The sequence below is a fragment of the Mirounga angustirostris genome, unplaced genomic scaffold (assembly GCF_029215605.1).
Source record: "Mirounga angustirostris isolate CCGP_5_RB_7025 unplaced genomic scaffold, mMirAng1.0.hap1 SCAF_12, whole genome shotgun sequence".
Classification (NCBI taxonomy): domain Eukaryota; kingdom Metazoa; phylum Chordata; class Mammalia; order Carnivora; family Phocidae; genus Mirounga; species Mirounga angustirostris.
The window spans coordinates 27,576,053-27,589,701 of NW_026991720.1; the positions used below are offsets into that span (position 1 = coordinate 27,576,053).

At 40.4% G+C, this 13,649-nt stretch overlaps 1 protein-coding gene across 1 annotated transcript in view; it reads left to right on the forward strand.

Annotated features, from left to right (window-relative positions):
• The first annotated feature begins 5,262 nt into the window (after positions 1–5,262).
• The window catches only part of SLC13A1 (solute carrier family 13 member 1), a 124,023-nt gene continuing 115,636 nt past the window's right edge, over positions 5,263–13,649 (forward strand). Inside the window, 1 exon segment of the mRNA XM_064575630.1 lies at positions 5,263–5,389. Coding sequence (XP_064431700.1) covers positions 5,263–5,389 — 127 coding nt within the window.

Consider the following 13,649-nt stretch of genomic DNA (forward strand, 5'->3'; position numbering starts at 1 on the left):
CTGGAGTTCTGCCGTTCTCATTGATCGGTAAACTTGGTCTTGGCCGGCTGTTCTCACTGATCTTCTGGGGAGGGGCCTGTTGCCGTGGTTTCCACATGTCTCTGCCGGAGGCGGAATTGCCCCGCCCTTGCCCCCTCCCGGCTAAGTAATCTGCTCGGGTTTGCTCTCCGGGGCTTTTGTTCCCTGCGAGCTTTCCGTACAGCTTTGGAGGCGGAGAGTGAAAATGGCGGCCTCCCAATCTCCGCCCCGGAGGAGCTGAGAACTCGGGGCCCGCTTCTCAGTGAGCCCCCAGAGAAAAGCCGTCAGTCACTCCCGTCTCCCCGGTCTCCGGCCGCACTCCGTGCTCACCCGGCCTGTGACTGCGCGTTTCTATCTCTGGCTCCCGACCCCGGGTGGAGTCTCCAAACCCAGCAGATCCCTGCGGTGCGCTCCCCCGCGGCTCCTCCCAGGGGAGGAAGGGGCGTCTCCCCGGATCTGCCGCTTGTTGGGTCCCTGCTGGAGGAGCAGGGGCCCGACTGTGCCGCGGATCACGGTTTACGGCAACCCCGAGCTGAGAGCCCGCACCTGGGCTCCGCCTCTGCAGCCGGCTTCCCTGCTCCCTTACCTGGGAGCTCTGCCGCACTCAGGCACCCCCGGTCTTTCTGTGACCCCGAGGGTCCTGAGACCACACTGTCCCGGAGGGTTCCACCCCCCGCTTAGCCACCAGAGTGACGTCCCTCGGCGGAGCAGACTTTTAAAAGTTCCCATTTTGTGCTCCGCGGCTCTATCACTTGCCAGAGGCGGCCGACGGGGGCCCCTCCCCCGCCGTCTATCCTCCCGAATATCGCCTCCGATTCACTTCTCCACATGTGCTACCTTCCAGAAAGTGGTCGCTTTTCCGATGAGAGAGTTGTTGCTCTTCTTTTCTTCGATCTCCTGTTGAGTTTGTAGGTGTTCAGAATGGTTTGATCCCTATCCAGCTGAATTCCTGAGAGGAGACGAAATCCAGGTCTCCTACTCCTCCGCCATCTTGCTCTGCCCCCCCTCAATTTTATTTTCTAATGGCACATGAGAAAATGTTTAGGTAAGAGTATAGAGGATTCTGAGACTGAAAGTTTGAGAACTGCTGACAAAGCGCTTTTATACTTTTCAAATAATTTCACATTTGTGTAATTTTGAGTCATTTTATCTTTTCTTAAATTGAGATGTGAGTCACATGCTGTAATGTTCACTCTTTAAGTGTACAATTCAGTGGGTTTTTCATATATTCACAAAGTTGTACAATTATCATTACTATCTAATTTCAGCATATTTTCATAACCAAAAAAGAAACCCCAGACCCGTTAGTAATTAATCCCCATTCTCCCCTTTCCCCAACCCCTGGCAACTGCTTATCTACTTTCTGTTTCTGTGGATTTGCCTATCCTGGGCATTTCATTTATAAGTTATTGTGCAATATGTAGCCTTTTATGTCTGGCTTCTTTTACTTAGCATGTTATCCAGGTTTATCCATGTGGTAGCCTGTATCAGGATCTCATTCTATTTTATGGCTTAAAATATTCCATTGTATGGATATACCAAACTTTGTTTATCCATTCATCATTTGGAACATTTCTGCTTCTCAAAAATCCTGTAAAAAATGCTCTTGTAAACATTCATATTTGAGTTTTTGTGTGCAGACATGTTTTTGTTTCACTTGGGTATATACCTCAATGTGGAATTGCTAGGTCATATGGCAACTCCATGTTTAACATTTGAGGAACTTCCAAATTGTTTTTCAAAGCTGCTGCACAATTTTACATTCGCACCAATCACGTATAGGGTTCAGTTCCTCTACATCCTTGCCAACATTTGTTATTATCTGCCTTTTTTTATTGTAGCCACCCTAGTAAGTTTGAAATAATATTCCATTATGGTTTGATTTGCATATCTTTGGTGGCCAGTAATCTTGAGCATCTTTTTGTGTGCATATTGGCCATTTGTATATCTTTATAGAAATGTCTACTGAAATCTCTGTCCCATTTTAAATTGTATTATTTGTGTTTTTATTGTTGAATTGTAATTTTATTTTATTTTTTTTATTTTTTATTTTTTTTTAAGATTTTATTTATTTATTTTGAGAGAGAGAGAATCAGAGAGAACACATGAGAGGGGGGAGGGTCAGAGGGAGAAGCAGACTCCCTGCCGAGCAGGGAGCCTGATGCGGGACTCGATCCCGGGACTCCAGGATCATGACCTGAGCCGAAGGCAGTCGCTTAACCGACTGAGCCACCCAGGCGCCCTGAATTGTAATTTTAAAAAATATATTCTAGGTACTACACCCTTATCAGATATATGATTTTTAAATATTTTCATTTTGCAGGTTGTGTTTTCACTTTCTTGATAGTGTGTTTGGAGCACAGAAGTTTTTAATTTTGATGAAATCCAAATTTGCCTAGTTTTTCTTTGGTTACTTGTGGTTTTGGTATCAGGTCTAAAGAAAACAATGGCAGAGGTGTCAAGTGTTGGTGAAAAGATATAAATTTCCAATTATAAAATAAATAAGCCATGGGCATGTAATGTACTGCATTGTGACTATAGCTAATAATACTGTATTATACATTTAAAAGTTACTATGAGAGTAGATCTTAAGAGTTCTAATCACAAGGAAGAAAAAATTTGTAACTATGTGTGGTGATTTTTTTTTTTTTTAGAAATTTTATTTATTTATTTGACAGAGAAAGACACAGCGAGAGAGGGAACACAAGCAGGGGGAGTGGGAGAGGGAGAAGCAGGCTCCACGCAGAGCAGGGAGCCTGATGCGGGGCTCGATCCCAGGACCCTGGGATCATGACCTGAGCCGAAGGCAGACGCTTAACGACTGAGCCACTCAGGCGCCCCTGTGTGGTGATTTTAACTAGATTCCTGGTGACTATTTCTCAGTAGATACAAATATCCCAAACCATTATGCTGTATACCTGAAACTAATATAATAAGTCAATTACATCTCAATTATAATAAACTAGATAAAGCCAACAACAACAACACGAATGAATGAATGAGTAAATGAATGAAAATAAATAAACAAACCAATGCCAAATCTCAGGTCACAAATATTTAAACCAATGTTTCTTCTAAGAGTTTTATAGTTTTAGCTCTTACATTTCGTTCTTTCATCTATTTTGAATTAATTTTTGTATATAGTGTGAGGCAGGGGTGCAACTTCATTTTTTTGCATATGGATATGCAGTTGTCCCAGCACTATTTATTTAAAAGACTCTTCTTTCCCCATTGAATTATATTCCTCGCCTTCATCAGAGTAGTTTTACTTTTACCTCAATTTTCATTACTTCCAAGTCAGTCTTGACTAATTGTGCCTTTCACTCAAGTTCAAAGTGCACATTCCTGGACAGAGCACTGGCTGCCAGATAATTAGTGAAAACATGTGACAATAAAGTCAGTTCTGAGAGACAGTTTACTCAATATCTATGAAACATCTTCCAGGATGAGTGGTCACAGCAAGCTGCTGGGTCTATGAAAAGATGAATGATTCTGTGTAAAATCATCTTAGTTTCCTTTTACTATATAGATTGGATTTCTTAAGGTTCTGTATCCAGTCGGTTTGCTCCAAGCAGTTTTGTTTTGTTTTTTTGTTTTTTGGAAGATTTTATTTATTTGACAGAGAGACACAGCAAGAGAGGGAACACAAGAGCGGGAATGGGAGAGGGAGAAGCAGGCTTCCCACTGAGCAGGGAGCCCAATGTGGGGCTTGATCCCAGGACGCTGGGATCATGACCTGAGCTGAAGGCAGATGCTTAACGACTGAGCCACCCAGGCACCCCTCAAAGCTGTTTTAGGTAGCAAATCTCTTGGCTATTTATTTGGATTGACTTTGGATAGTTTGTTTTATATTGATAATAGTTTTTTTTCACTTTTAGAAGAAACAGCTCCAAAAGTTAGAAATATGTACATTTTTCTAGAAAATTTTGAGAATTCTACATTTTTTTGAAAGAAAAATTTCAATGTACATACTGAAAAGTAATTCTTTGACTATAAATCAGTTCTAGAAATATAGAATGTAAGAGCTGTGAGATAATATAAGTCCTTGATTTTTTAAAGGGAGAATAATGAAGCCTACAAAAGCAAATTTATTTCTATGGGGAATGCCCACAGAGAAGTAATAAGGCAATGAAGAAAGATGGTAGGAGACTATAGCTAAGGTCTTGAAAGAGTTGAAAAATGGAAGGAACTTTAAAACTTGCAGTAGTAATCCAGATACAATGCATATTTACAGATCCTATCTACTTGGTAAACAACTGGAGTGCTTCTCCCAGTATAAAAGAGTTGACCTATCACCTATCATAATAATACATTAACTAAGCCAACAGGAACTAGGCAGCAAGGTTAAGATGAAAAGTTACCATGGGGCTGTCAGACCAAGGGAGTATCACAATAAGAGATGAAACTCAAGTAATTGTCTTCTAAGAAAGTATGGGATGGGGGAATAGCCGACAAGTGCCTTGAATGTTTTAGATATGAAGAGAGTCTTGAGATTGAGAGTGGTTAAATGGCCATTGAAAGACAAATTTTATACGTGGCCAAATCTTAGAATAATGCTCCAAGGAGAATAAATATCAGATATAGAGAATATGGATTTGGGGTGGAGGATACTCCCACCCCTGTCCCCTCTGGCAATCGCCAATTTATTCTCCACATTGATGAGCTGGTTTCTGTTATTTGTTTGTTTGTTCATTTGTTTTATTTTTTAGATTCCACATATAAATGAAATCATATGGTATTTGTCTTTCAATGACTTATTTCACTTAGCATAATACCCTCCAGTTTCATCCATGTTGTTGCAAATGGTAAGATCTCATTCTTTTTTATGGTTGAGTAATATTCCATTCTATATATGTATAAATATATAAATATGGATATATACCACATCTTCTTTATTCACTCATCTATCAATGGAAATTTAGGCTGCTGCCATATGTTGGCTATTATAAATAATGCTGCAATAAACATGGGGTGCATATTATCTTTTCAAATTAGTGTTTTCATTTTCTTTGGGTAAATAACCAGTAGTAGAATTACTGGATTATATAGTATTTCCATTTTTAATTTTTCAAGGTACCTGCTTGGGTCTTTATCATTTCAGGTGATGTCTCCTTCCCCTGAGGGGAAGGTCTGAGATCCATTCACTCTCTCAGGCAGCGATACTGTGATTCCCCAAATGTAGAGGAAACCACATTAGGTCAAGACTCTTGCTGTTGGAATTTCTAATTAGTTATTTTAGGGACTATGGACATGGAGATTGTTGTGAAAGATAACAGAGCATCAGAATTAGTCATGCTGTCACAGCACGTGTCCTATGCTCTAAGCCATGAAGAGTTCTTGGCCGTGTGCTTGGCGTCTTCCCCATTTGATGGTAAGCTCTCTTGTGGAGGCACCGTATCTTATTCACATCAATTCACTCACTTAGAAGGGTCCATTTTATTAGCCTCATTTCTTTTAAAATCTCCCAGAATTTAAACTACTCACCACTGTCATTTTGTATCATGTTTATCCAGGCCAAAAGTATAAATTAAGCTGTGTCCTCATGGTCTGTAAATTAATGTGGTTTAACTGCACAATCATATAAATCGAGAGGAAAATACTGTTCTGAAAATGTACCTCTCTGAATCTGTGGTTAAAGAACATGGACGAAAATGTAAGCATAAACAACTTGTCAGAATAAATGTCAGTAGTTTCCTCATAAGGTCTTAAGTTGTCACAGGCACACATTAACTTCTTATAAACAATGAATTTCCTCTATAAGCTACCATTTTGAACCCAAAGCTGCCAAACCCAAATAATAAAAGCCACGTGGTGAAGAACAGTGAATGCTGTAGCTATGTCTACAGAATAGTACTGCAAGAGGGCAGCCTGGCTAACTCCCTGGGTTCATGGTAATGGCATGTTGTGAAATATTCTATACTTAGGTAAAAAATAACTTCCAGGAAGATGGGTCAGCTTGACAGTAAGCTGGATTATGTCAATGCCACTTACTTACTACACTTAAAATGAATCACTGTTAGGAACTATGTGAACACTTTCTCTCTTCACTGTCAACAAGGACAGGAGATGTTCCAAGCTCAAATGGACAATATGTTTGGTGGTGAAATGGTGGGAGAAATACCAATGTTTTTTCAGAGAGAGAAAAAACAGACCTAATGGCTGTAAGCAACAGTGAATTTCATAGCAGAACTGAGATCACGAGGGCAAAATGTTTACCTCCCTGGTTTCTTTAAACTGGTCTCTGTAGCTGTACCTAAAAGCAGTTTCTGACTGCCTGCTTTGAACCATATGAAATCCTTCTAACTTTACAAGAGGACTGAACACTTGGATCAGCTGGGATCATCTATTTCTGTGGTTCCTCAGCTTCCATTACAGGGAGTCCTAGAATCAATCGTAAGCAATCCTCTCTTTACCTTAAATTCTGGTCTGCTTTCCCATCCAGATGCTGGCAACACCTGCTACATCCAGGAGTCCTGGGTTCACCTCTGAATACCGTATGGGTTATCACGAGGATGACAATACTGTCTCACGTGCACAGACGGCTGGAACACGACTGTTACATAAGGTGATTGGGCGGGGGAGGGAGGGATGGGCAGGGAGCAAAAGTAAACAGAGTTCTAGACAATTCACCTTTCTTTTCTAATGGCATGCCAAGTATTTCAGAATGTCCTTTCTCCTCTTCTTTTCTTCTCCACATCTCCCTCTTCCTCCCTCCACCCCTAAATTTTTCCCTTTTACCCTCCCAGAGAGCCCAAGGTAAAGATATGGTCAGTCTTGGTCAAAGGGAAACGTTCCTCCCACCCCAGTAGAAGGTGTGACCAGTTGTATCTGGCCGGGAGTACTAAGGTGTTCTGGTAACTGCTTTTTTTTTTTGCTAGAAATAGGTCCTCTTTTGGAATGTGCTTTCCTTCTCAGTTCGTGGGAGTTCAGGTCCTCACCTCCTAGGACACAGTTCAATCTTCACTGTTCAGTCAGCCATTTACTTCAGGGCATTGGAGGAATGATTACTGAAGTTGTGGTTAATAATCAGTGTACAAATTTAGGTGTTTAGGAGTTGCGCAGGAATCTGGAGTCTCCAGGGTAGATTTTCCTTCCCACATGATGGCTTTATCCTTTATATTAGGAAAGAAAAATTAAAACTGTTGATACAGTTAATTTGTGTGGGCCTGGAAATTTTACTATATACATCATCTATATGTTTCCCTTTCATCAAGAGAACTCATCTTAAAGAATGGAAAAGTGGGCCAGAGGAAATAAAAAATATTAAAAATTACTGAGGAAACTGACCACTAGATGCTAGTTAGGAGGGAAAAATTATCTTAGTTTTCATAGTGTCTAAAAAGGTTTGGGGGCACAGCTCACATATGGCACTCAGAGTAAACCCTTCACAGTGCAATGTCTAGAAGTTATGGAATTTATAATGTAACCAGAATATATAAATGGAGATGCACCATTAGTGAGTGTCAGAATTAAGGACTTGTCGAAGCTTAGAAACAAATGACTGTGAGGAGAAAATCTGACCTATATTGTTTGACTCGATGGTCTCAACAATAGCAATTGACTAAAAGTGCCATGCCCTTTGAACTCTAAAAATTCTAAGAATGAAAATAGGAACACACAGTAAAAGCATTCTGACTTTTTTCCTAGTCAAAGTGTAAAGTATACACACTTTCTTGTCTTAGTATTTATGGGTACATTTGCAGTGGAGCAAATATTCCCCCATTAAAGAAGCCACATCTCTCTGCAAACCTAATTCTCTATTGAAGAACTCTTCTTTTAATTTATTTTTATTTATTTATTTATTTCTTAAAGATTTTATTTATTTATTCATGAGAGACACAGAGAGAGAGGCAGAGGGAGAAGCAGGCTCCCAAGGAGCAGAGAGCCCGATGCGGGACTCGATCCCAGGACTCTGGGATCATAACCTGAGCCGAAGGCAGACGCTTAACCATCTGAGCCACCCAGGCGCCCTCTTCTTTTAATTTAAATTCAATTAGCCAACACATAGTACATCATTAGTTTAAGATGTAGTGTTCAACAATTCATCAGTTTCATATAACACCCAGTACTCATCTTATAAACCATACTCTATCAGCAATGAGGCTAATTGGTTCCCATTTATCTATATTTGTAGGTAAGTTTAAAGAAACTTTTCACAAACTGTTCACTTGTCCTTAGCACCTTGTTAGGGACATAAAGGGTAGTAAATTAATGTCCCCTGTCCTCAGACAGTTTGCAGTCTTACTGAAGATTTAAGATTTACATGTATTATTAAAATAGTGATTAGTGTAAGTAAGTTTACTCCAGGCTTACTGTATCTTACAAATACCAAGTCAATGATTCTCAAATATTAGTAAGCATGAAAACTATGTAGAAGGCCAACTAAACATGAAGCCATCTTTTGACCCAACAGGGCAGGGCTTCTGTACCTTCATCCAGCACTCCAGATTATTTGGATGTGGTTGCCCCAGTGAAACTCCTGAGTGGGTGTGTGGAAAGTCAGGAATTGTCAGGACAGATCTGTAGAAGGCAGCAGATTTGAGATGAGTCTACAAGTCACACTTCAAGGTTTGGTGGGATTTAAATATAGAGAAGGGAAGCATATTCTTGGAAGAGGGAAAGGCCTGAAGAAAAGCACAAATTTGGGAACAAATGTGGCATAAGAAAGAGATACCCAGAAAACAAGGCTGAGAGAAGCATGTAGGATAGCCACATAAAAGCTGATTTCCACTCGCCTCAGGTTGATTGTCTACACAACTTACTTATCCTGGACAGTCTAACTTCTTTATGAAGGTACTCAGAGTACATACAGAAGGAATCTTTCTTTCTCTTTATGCTTATGCTTGAACCCAAGTTTCACATGTTATGTTCAATCATAAGGCTCAAGGAACATAAAAAAAGCAAATCCTAGAGCTTCAGTTTCTAAGCCAACCAAATCATGTGTCTATATACAAATTCTAGATCTGATGATTTAGTGTTTAGTGTCACATTCATAGTCATTATGGTAGACATATGGCATAGTACAAAAAAAAAAAAAATCATTGCCTTAGGAACCAGAAAGAACAGGATTTACATCATTATTATATCATGTAGTACCTGGGACATTTTACTTGGCCTCTTTGAATTTTAGTTTCCAAATCTATAAAAGAGAAATAATTATAACAATACCTATAATACCAATATCTTGTATTGGGTTTTGAAGCTTAAATGAGGTGGTGGTGTAAACTCCCTGGCACATAGTAAATAACTGTGAATGAGTGAATAATGTTTCTAATATTTTTATATTTGTAAAGGACATGTTTTAAATGAATTAATCCATGATTATGCCTTGATGTAATTCATTTTAGGTCAAATAGGTCAAACATAACACAGTTGTGACATATTAAGAGAGATTTATGTTTTTCTGTACCAAGAAGAGGTGCACTTTGACAATTGTAGACCTGGTTAACAATATGCTGTGATTTGAAGGACACCCTAAGATATGTTTCCAAGGGGCCCAAGGTCTCCCATTAAGGGTGTCATTCTCGGGTGCCTGGGTGGCTCAGTTGGTTAAGCGACTGCCTTCGGCTCAGGTCATGATCCCAGAGTCCCAGAATCGAGTTCCGGCATCAGGCTCCCTGCTCGGCAGGGGGTCTGCTTCTCCCTCTGACCCTCCCCTCTCTCATGCTCTCTCTATCTCATTCTCTCTCTCAAATAAATAAATAAAATCTTAAAAAAAAAAATGCCATTCTCTGGTGACCCCTGGAGAGGTATGCAGCTCACATCAGCCATTCATGCTTAGTGTGAAGTATCCTGTCAGATCTCTGCTCTATGTGACAGTGAAACAAGAGATTGGCTGAACATAAAGGAAAGGTGGGACCATTTTGTAATAAGGGGCACCCACAGAAGACTGAGCTGGCTAGAGGGAGGGTCCTGCAAGCCTTACTCTGGTGAGGAAAGTACCAGAATAGAGAAAATAGGGCACAGAAAGGAGGCACTGACAAATGTCAAGAGTTTTCCCTTCAGTCTCTGTCTGGTTTGAGTGCCACTGTTCCCTCATTTCTGTTAAATGTCATTTTCCATTTCTGTTAAATGTCACACAAATGCCTTTTCATTTTGGGTGTCATCTCATAAAGTAAAAACCTCTAAGATAAGAAAGGGAGGCTCAAATACTCTCACCAGGTGGCCTAAGGAAATTTAAGAACAGAAGTGGTTTCTTAAAAAAAAAAAAAAAAAAAAAAAAAATCATGCAATGAACTAACTATACAGGGTGTTATATAGAAAAAAAACTATTGAAACAGTTTTGAGTAACTCTGTTCCTTTAAGGTGTTTTTTTTTTTTTAACACTTTTTATTATTATTGCTCCCTGTTCATTACTATCATTTGCAATTATCCTTTTTTCACCTAAGAAATTCAAGATGTAATGTGCCTTTCTGGTTTGGAGACTTTTTTTTTTTTCTGTTTACTCTGCTGATTTCCCTGAATCACTATCTGTGATGTATCTTTAGAAATTTAGACACTTAGAGGGGAAAAAAATGCTTTCTCATCTACATTGATAATATGGTGAGTGTTGGTGAAAGAATTTTCTTCTTTGATAGGAAAAGAAAGCAGAGTTACATTAGTGTGGAATTAGAAATAAGGTCTAAATGCTAACTATAGATTACATCAGAGTAAGGTTATTTATACGGAGAGAAATTGACTATAAATTATAGAAAGAAATGTGTTCTGTTTATACTTAGGGCTAGGTGCATAGTAGTTGTTCAGCTGAAGAGTATTGGGTTATTAATTTACTACATAATGAGAAACAAACCAGAGTCCTTAGCTCTGAGCAGTATTAAAATACATCCTCCAGGGGCGCCTGGGTGGCTTAGTCGTTAAGTGTCTGCCTTCGGCTCAGGTCATGATCACAGGGTCCTGGGATCGAGCCCCGCATCGGCTCCCTGCTCCACGGGAAGCCTGCTTCTCCCTCTCCCACTCCCCCTGCTTGTGTTCCCTCTCTCGCTATGTCTCTCTCTGTCAAATAAATAAATAAAATCTTAAAAAAAAAAAAATCCTCCATATCACTGTTAGAACTGTACCCATCTTCACACGTGCTTACACACACATATACACACACCCACACCCACACTCACCCCTTGGATGGCCCAGTGACTCATCTCTGTGCAGATTCCTTGTTAATTATCTAGTCAATATCAGCACACTAGTATCAACTCAATCCTGAGTGGAACAGGGGAGGGCTTATATAAGGCTTTATGATAACTTTTGGTTTTCTGTCAAAAGAGGCCATAGGGTTCAAGAAATATACAGAACTTTGCTTTCAAACAGTAGATAAATCACTTTGCAACTAAATGTGGTCCTGGGGAGAAAAATGCTGCTCAACATCAGAAGCAGTGTTATTTATCTTTTGAATGAGTGCAGAGAATTCCCGAATGAGAGAGGTCAGGGGCACTTCTCTGAGCCAAACTTCATGTAGGCAATGTAGAGGGCTGCCTCAACACATTATCTGAGAAGCCCTAGAAAAATCCATCTGTACAAAACCTTTACCTTTCACACTGCCATACACTAAAATTCCTACTATTGGAATTGCTATTTCAATTCACACACTGAAAATGCACTTTCTTAGGAAGACCCTTGGAGGCATCTGGTAGAGATTGCCCGAGGCACCACCCAAGTGCAGAGCCCAGAAGTCAGGGGACGTCAGAAGGGCCAGAGGGGCCTCACTGTGGGCAAACTTAATGAACCTCACAATTTTGCCTTCTCCTAGATATGGCCAGTCAATATTCTAGTTAATGTGAACAAATTAAGTAGGGAAAGAACAGTTGTATCTTTCAAAAGCCACACTAGCAAGTGGAATGTGATTTCTTGCAAACACTCTTGGGCTTATCTTCCATGTTAATTGTGACAGTAAAACAATAAAAATCAAGATTTAATTTTAACTCATGTTGATCAGTCTAGGGCAGTAAATGAAGATGATGGGCTGGAGAAATATTAATCCACGTTGGCTATTTAACATCTGCCTTATTTTGAGGCGATCACTGTCAAAGGCTCCTGCTCAGGACAATGAAAGTCCTCAGTTATATTTTAGTTTATCGCCGGTTTCTCCTTATAGTTTTCACTCTGTTGGTTTTACTGCCATTGCCAATCATCGTTCGCACCAGGGTAAGTGAACCTGGAGAATAGGCTGGTGGGTTTCCTGATTTATTTAATTGTCCTTTATTGTTTCTATGTAATTGCCTCGTTCAGAGCTGAGTGGGGGGAGCGGTGCCACTTTGAGTTGGAAGTCAGGATGGTCATACGTCGTGTTTTGTCCTCTGTTCTCCTTTTTAATGGTTAATGTTGGTTGATTCTCAGTATGACTAACTACAATAATTAAATAATATACTCAATCAGAATTGTTCTCTGTCTGGCAACTAGATGAGAGGAAGAGCAAAGAGGCACAACCCTTGAGATCTTGTCATTCTGGTTAATCAGTCTCCAAGGAGGAGCCTGGGTTAGCACAATCCCCTCTCCCAAGCCCGGGCAGCAACGTGATACCCGGGGAAGAGCTAGAAAAACAACGGGGAGCCCCAGCGTCTAGCACAGACTAATTTACTTGTCAGCTCCAAGGCTTGCTGTGGGCCACCAAACCTCCTAGAAATATTGTTTCCTTATGGGATGAGAAAACACTGAAAGCATGAAGTAATTTTCCTTGGTCACTCAGAAAATTTAATAAATTATTACACTATGTTCTGATCATTTGAGATTTTATTTCATTTTGGTATACTATAAGCATTTTTCTGTTTGCTTTTAAGTGTAGTCAGTCTACTAAGTCCAGAACAATAAACCCAGGACATTTTTAATCCCATGCTAAAATGATTAGAATCGGCACACATTTAGTGAGCACCTTCTTTACGTCAGGCATGGTGAGTGTCAGTTGCTAAGAGGACAAGCACTAGAGTTAGGCTTTCTGCTTTAGGTCCCAGGTATACCACTTACAAGCCGAGTGACCTGGGCAAATTAGTTAACTTCTCTATGCTTCTGTTTTCTCATATGTAAGATTGGGATAGGCACAGCCTTGCTGTGAGGATTAAACGCCTAAGCACTCATCAAGCACTCCCTCGGAGCAGTGCCTGGCACACAGTAGGTAGGGCCACAAGAGTCTCCCCAAATGTGTTGACCCACAGCTGGTGCAATTCCCACCACCCCAGGATGCCTTTCTGATGCTCTTCTCTAACACGTATTAATCAAGGTTTTACCAGTCTGGGTTAAAATAGAATCAGTAATTATAATACGATGGATCTTCAAAAGTCTGCCCTCAAAAGTCTGCCACTGCTCTGGGAACCTCTGAAGGAAATTCACGTGAGCTAATGAAAAGTCCTTTTTGATTCTACCGAGGTCTCCTCTGCCTGCTAAGTCGGAGAAGGGACTGGCCTCTGCTGCCCCTGGCTATGGGTTTTCTGCTGCAGAGGGCAACCACCCAGCTCTAGCAGCTTCCCTTGGCTGGGCCTGTCCTTACACTGACGTCTCACTGTTTCCTGTTGAGGAAGGGAAGGACTCCCCACCCTTTTTGGTCAAACATCGTTCTGAACCCTCAAAAGCCTTAAAGAATTTCTAGTGAAAACAATAGGCACAGTCCAGTGTTTTGGTTTGGTTGGTGTTGTTTTTCAAATTTT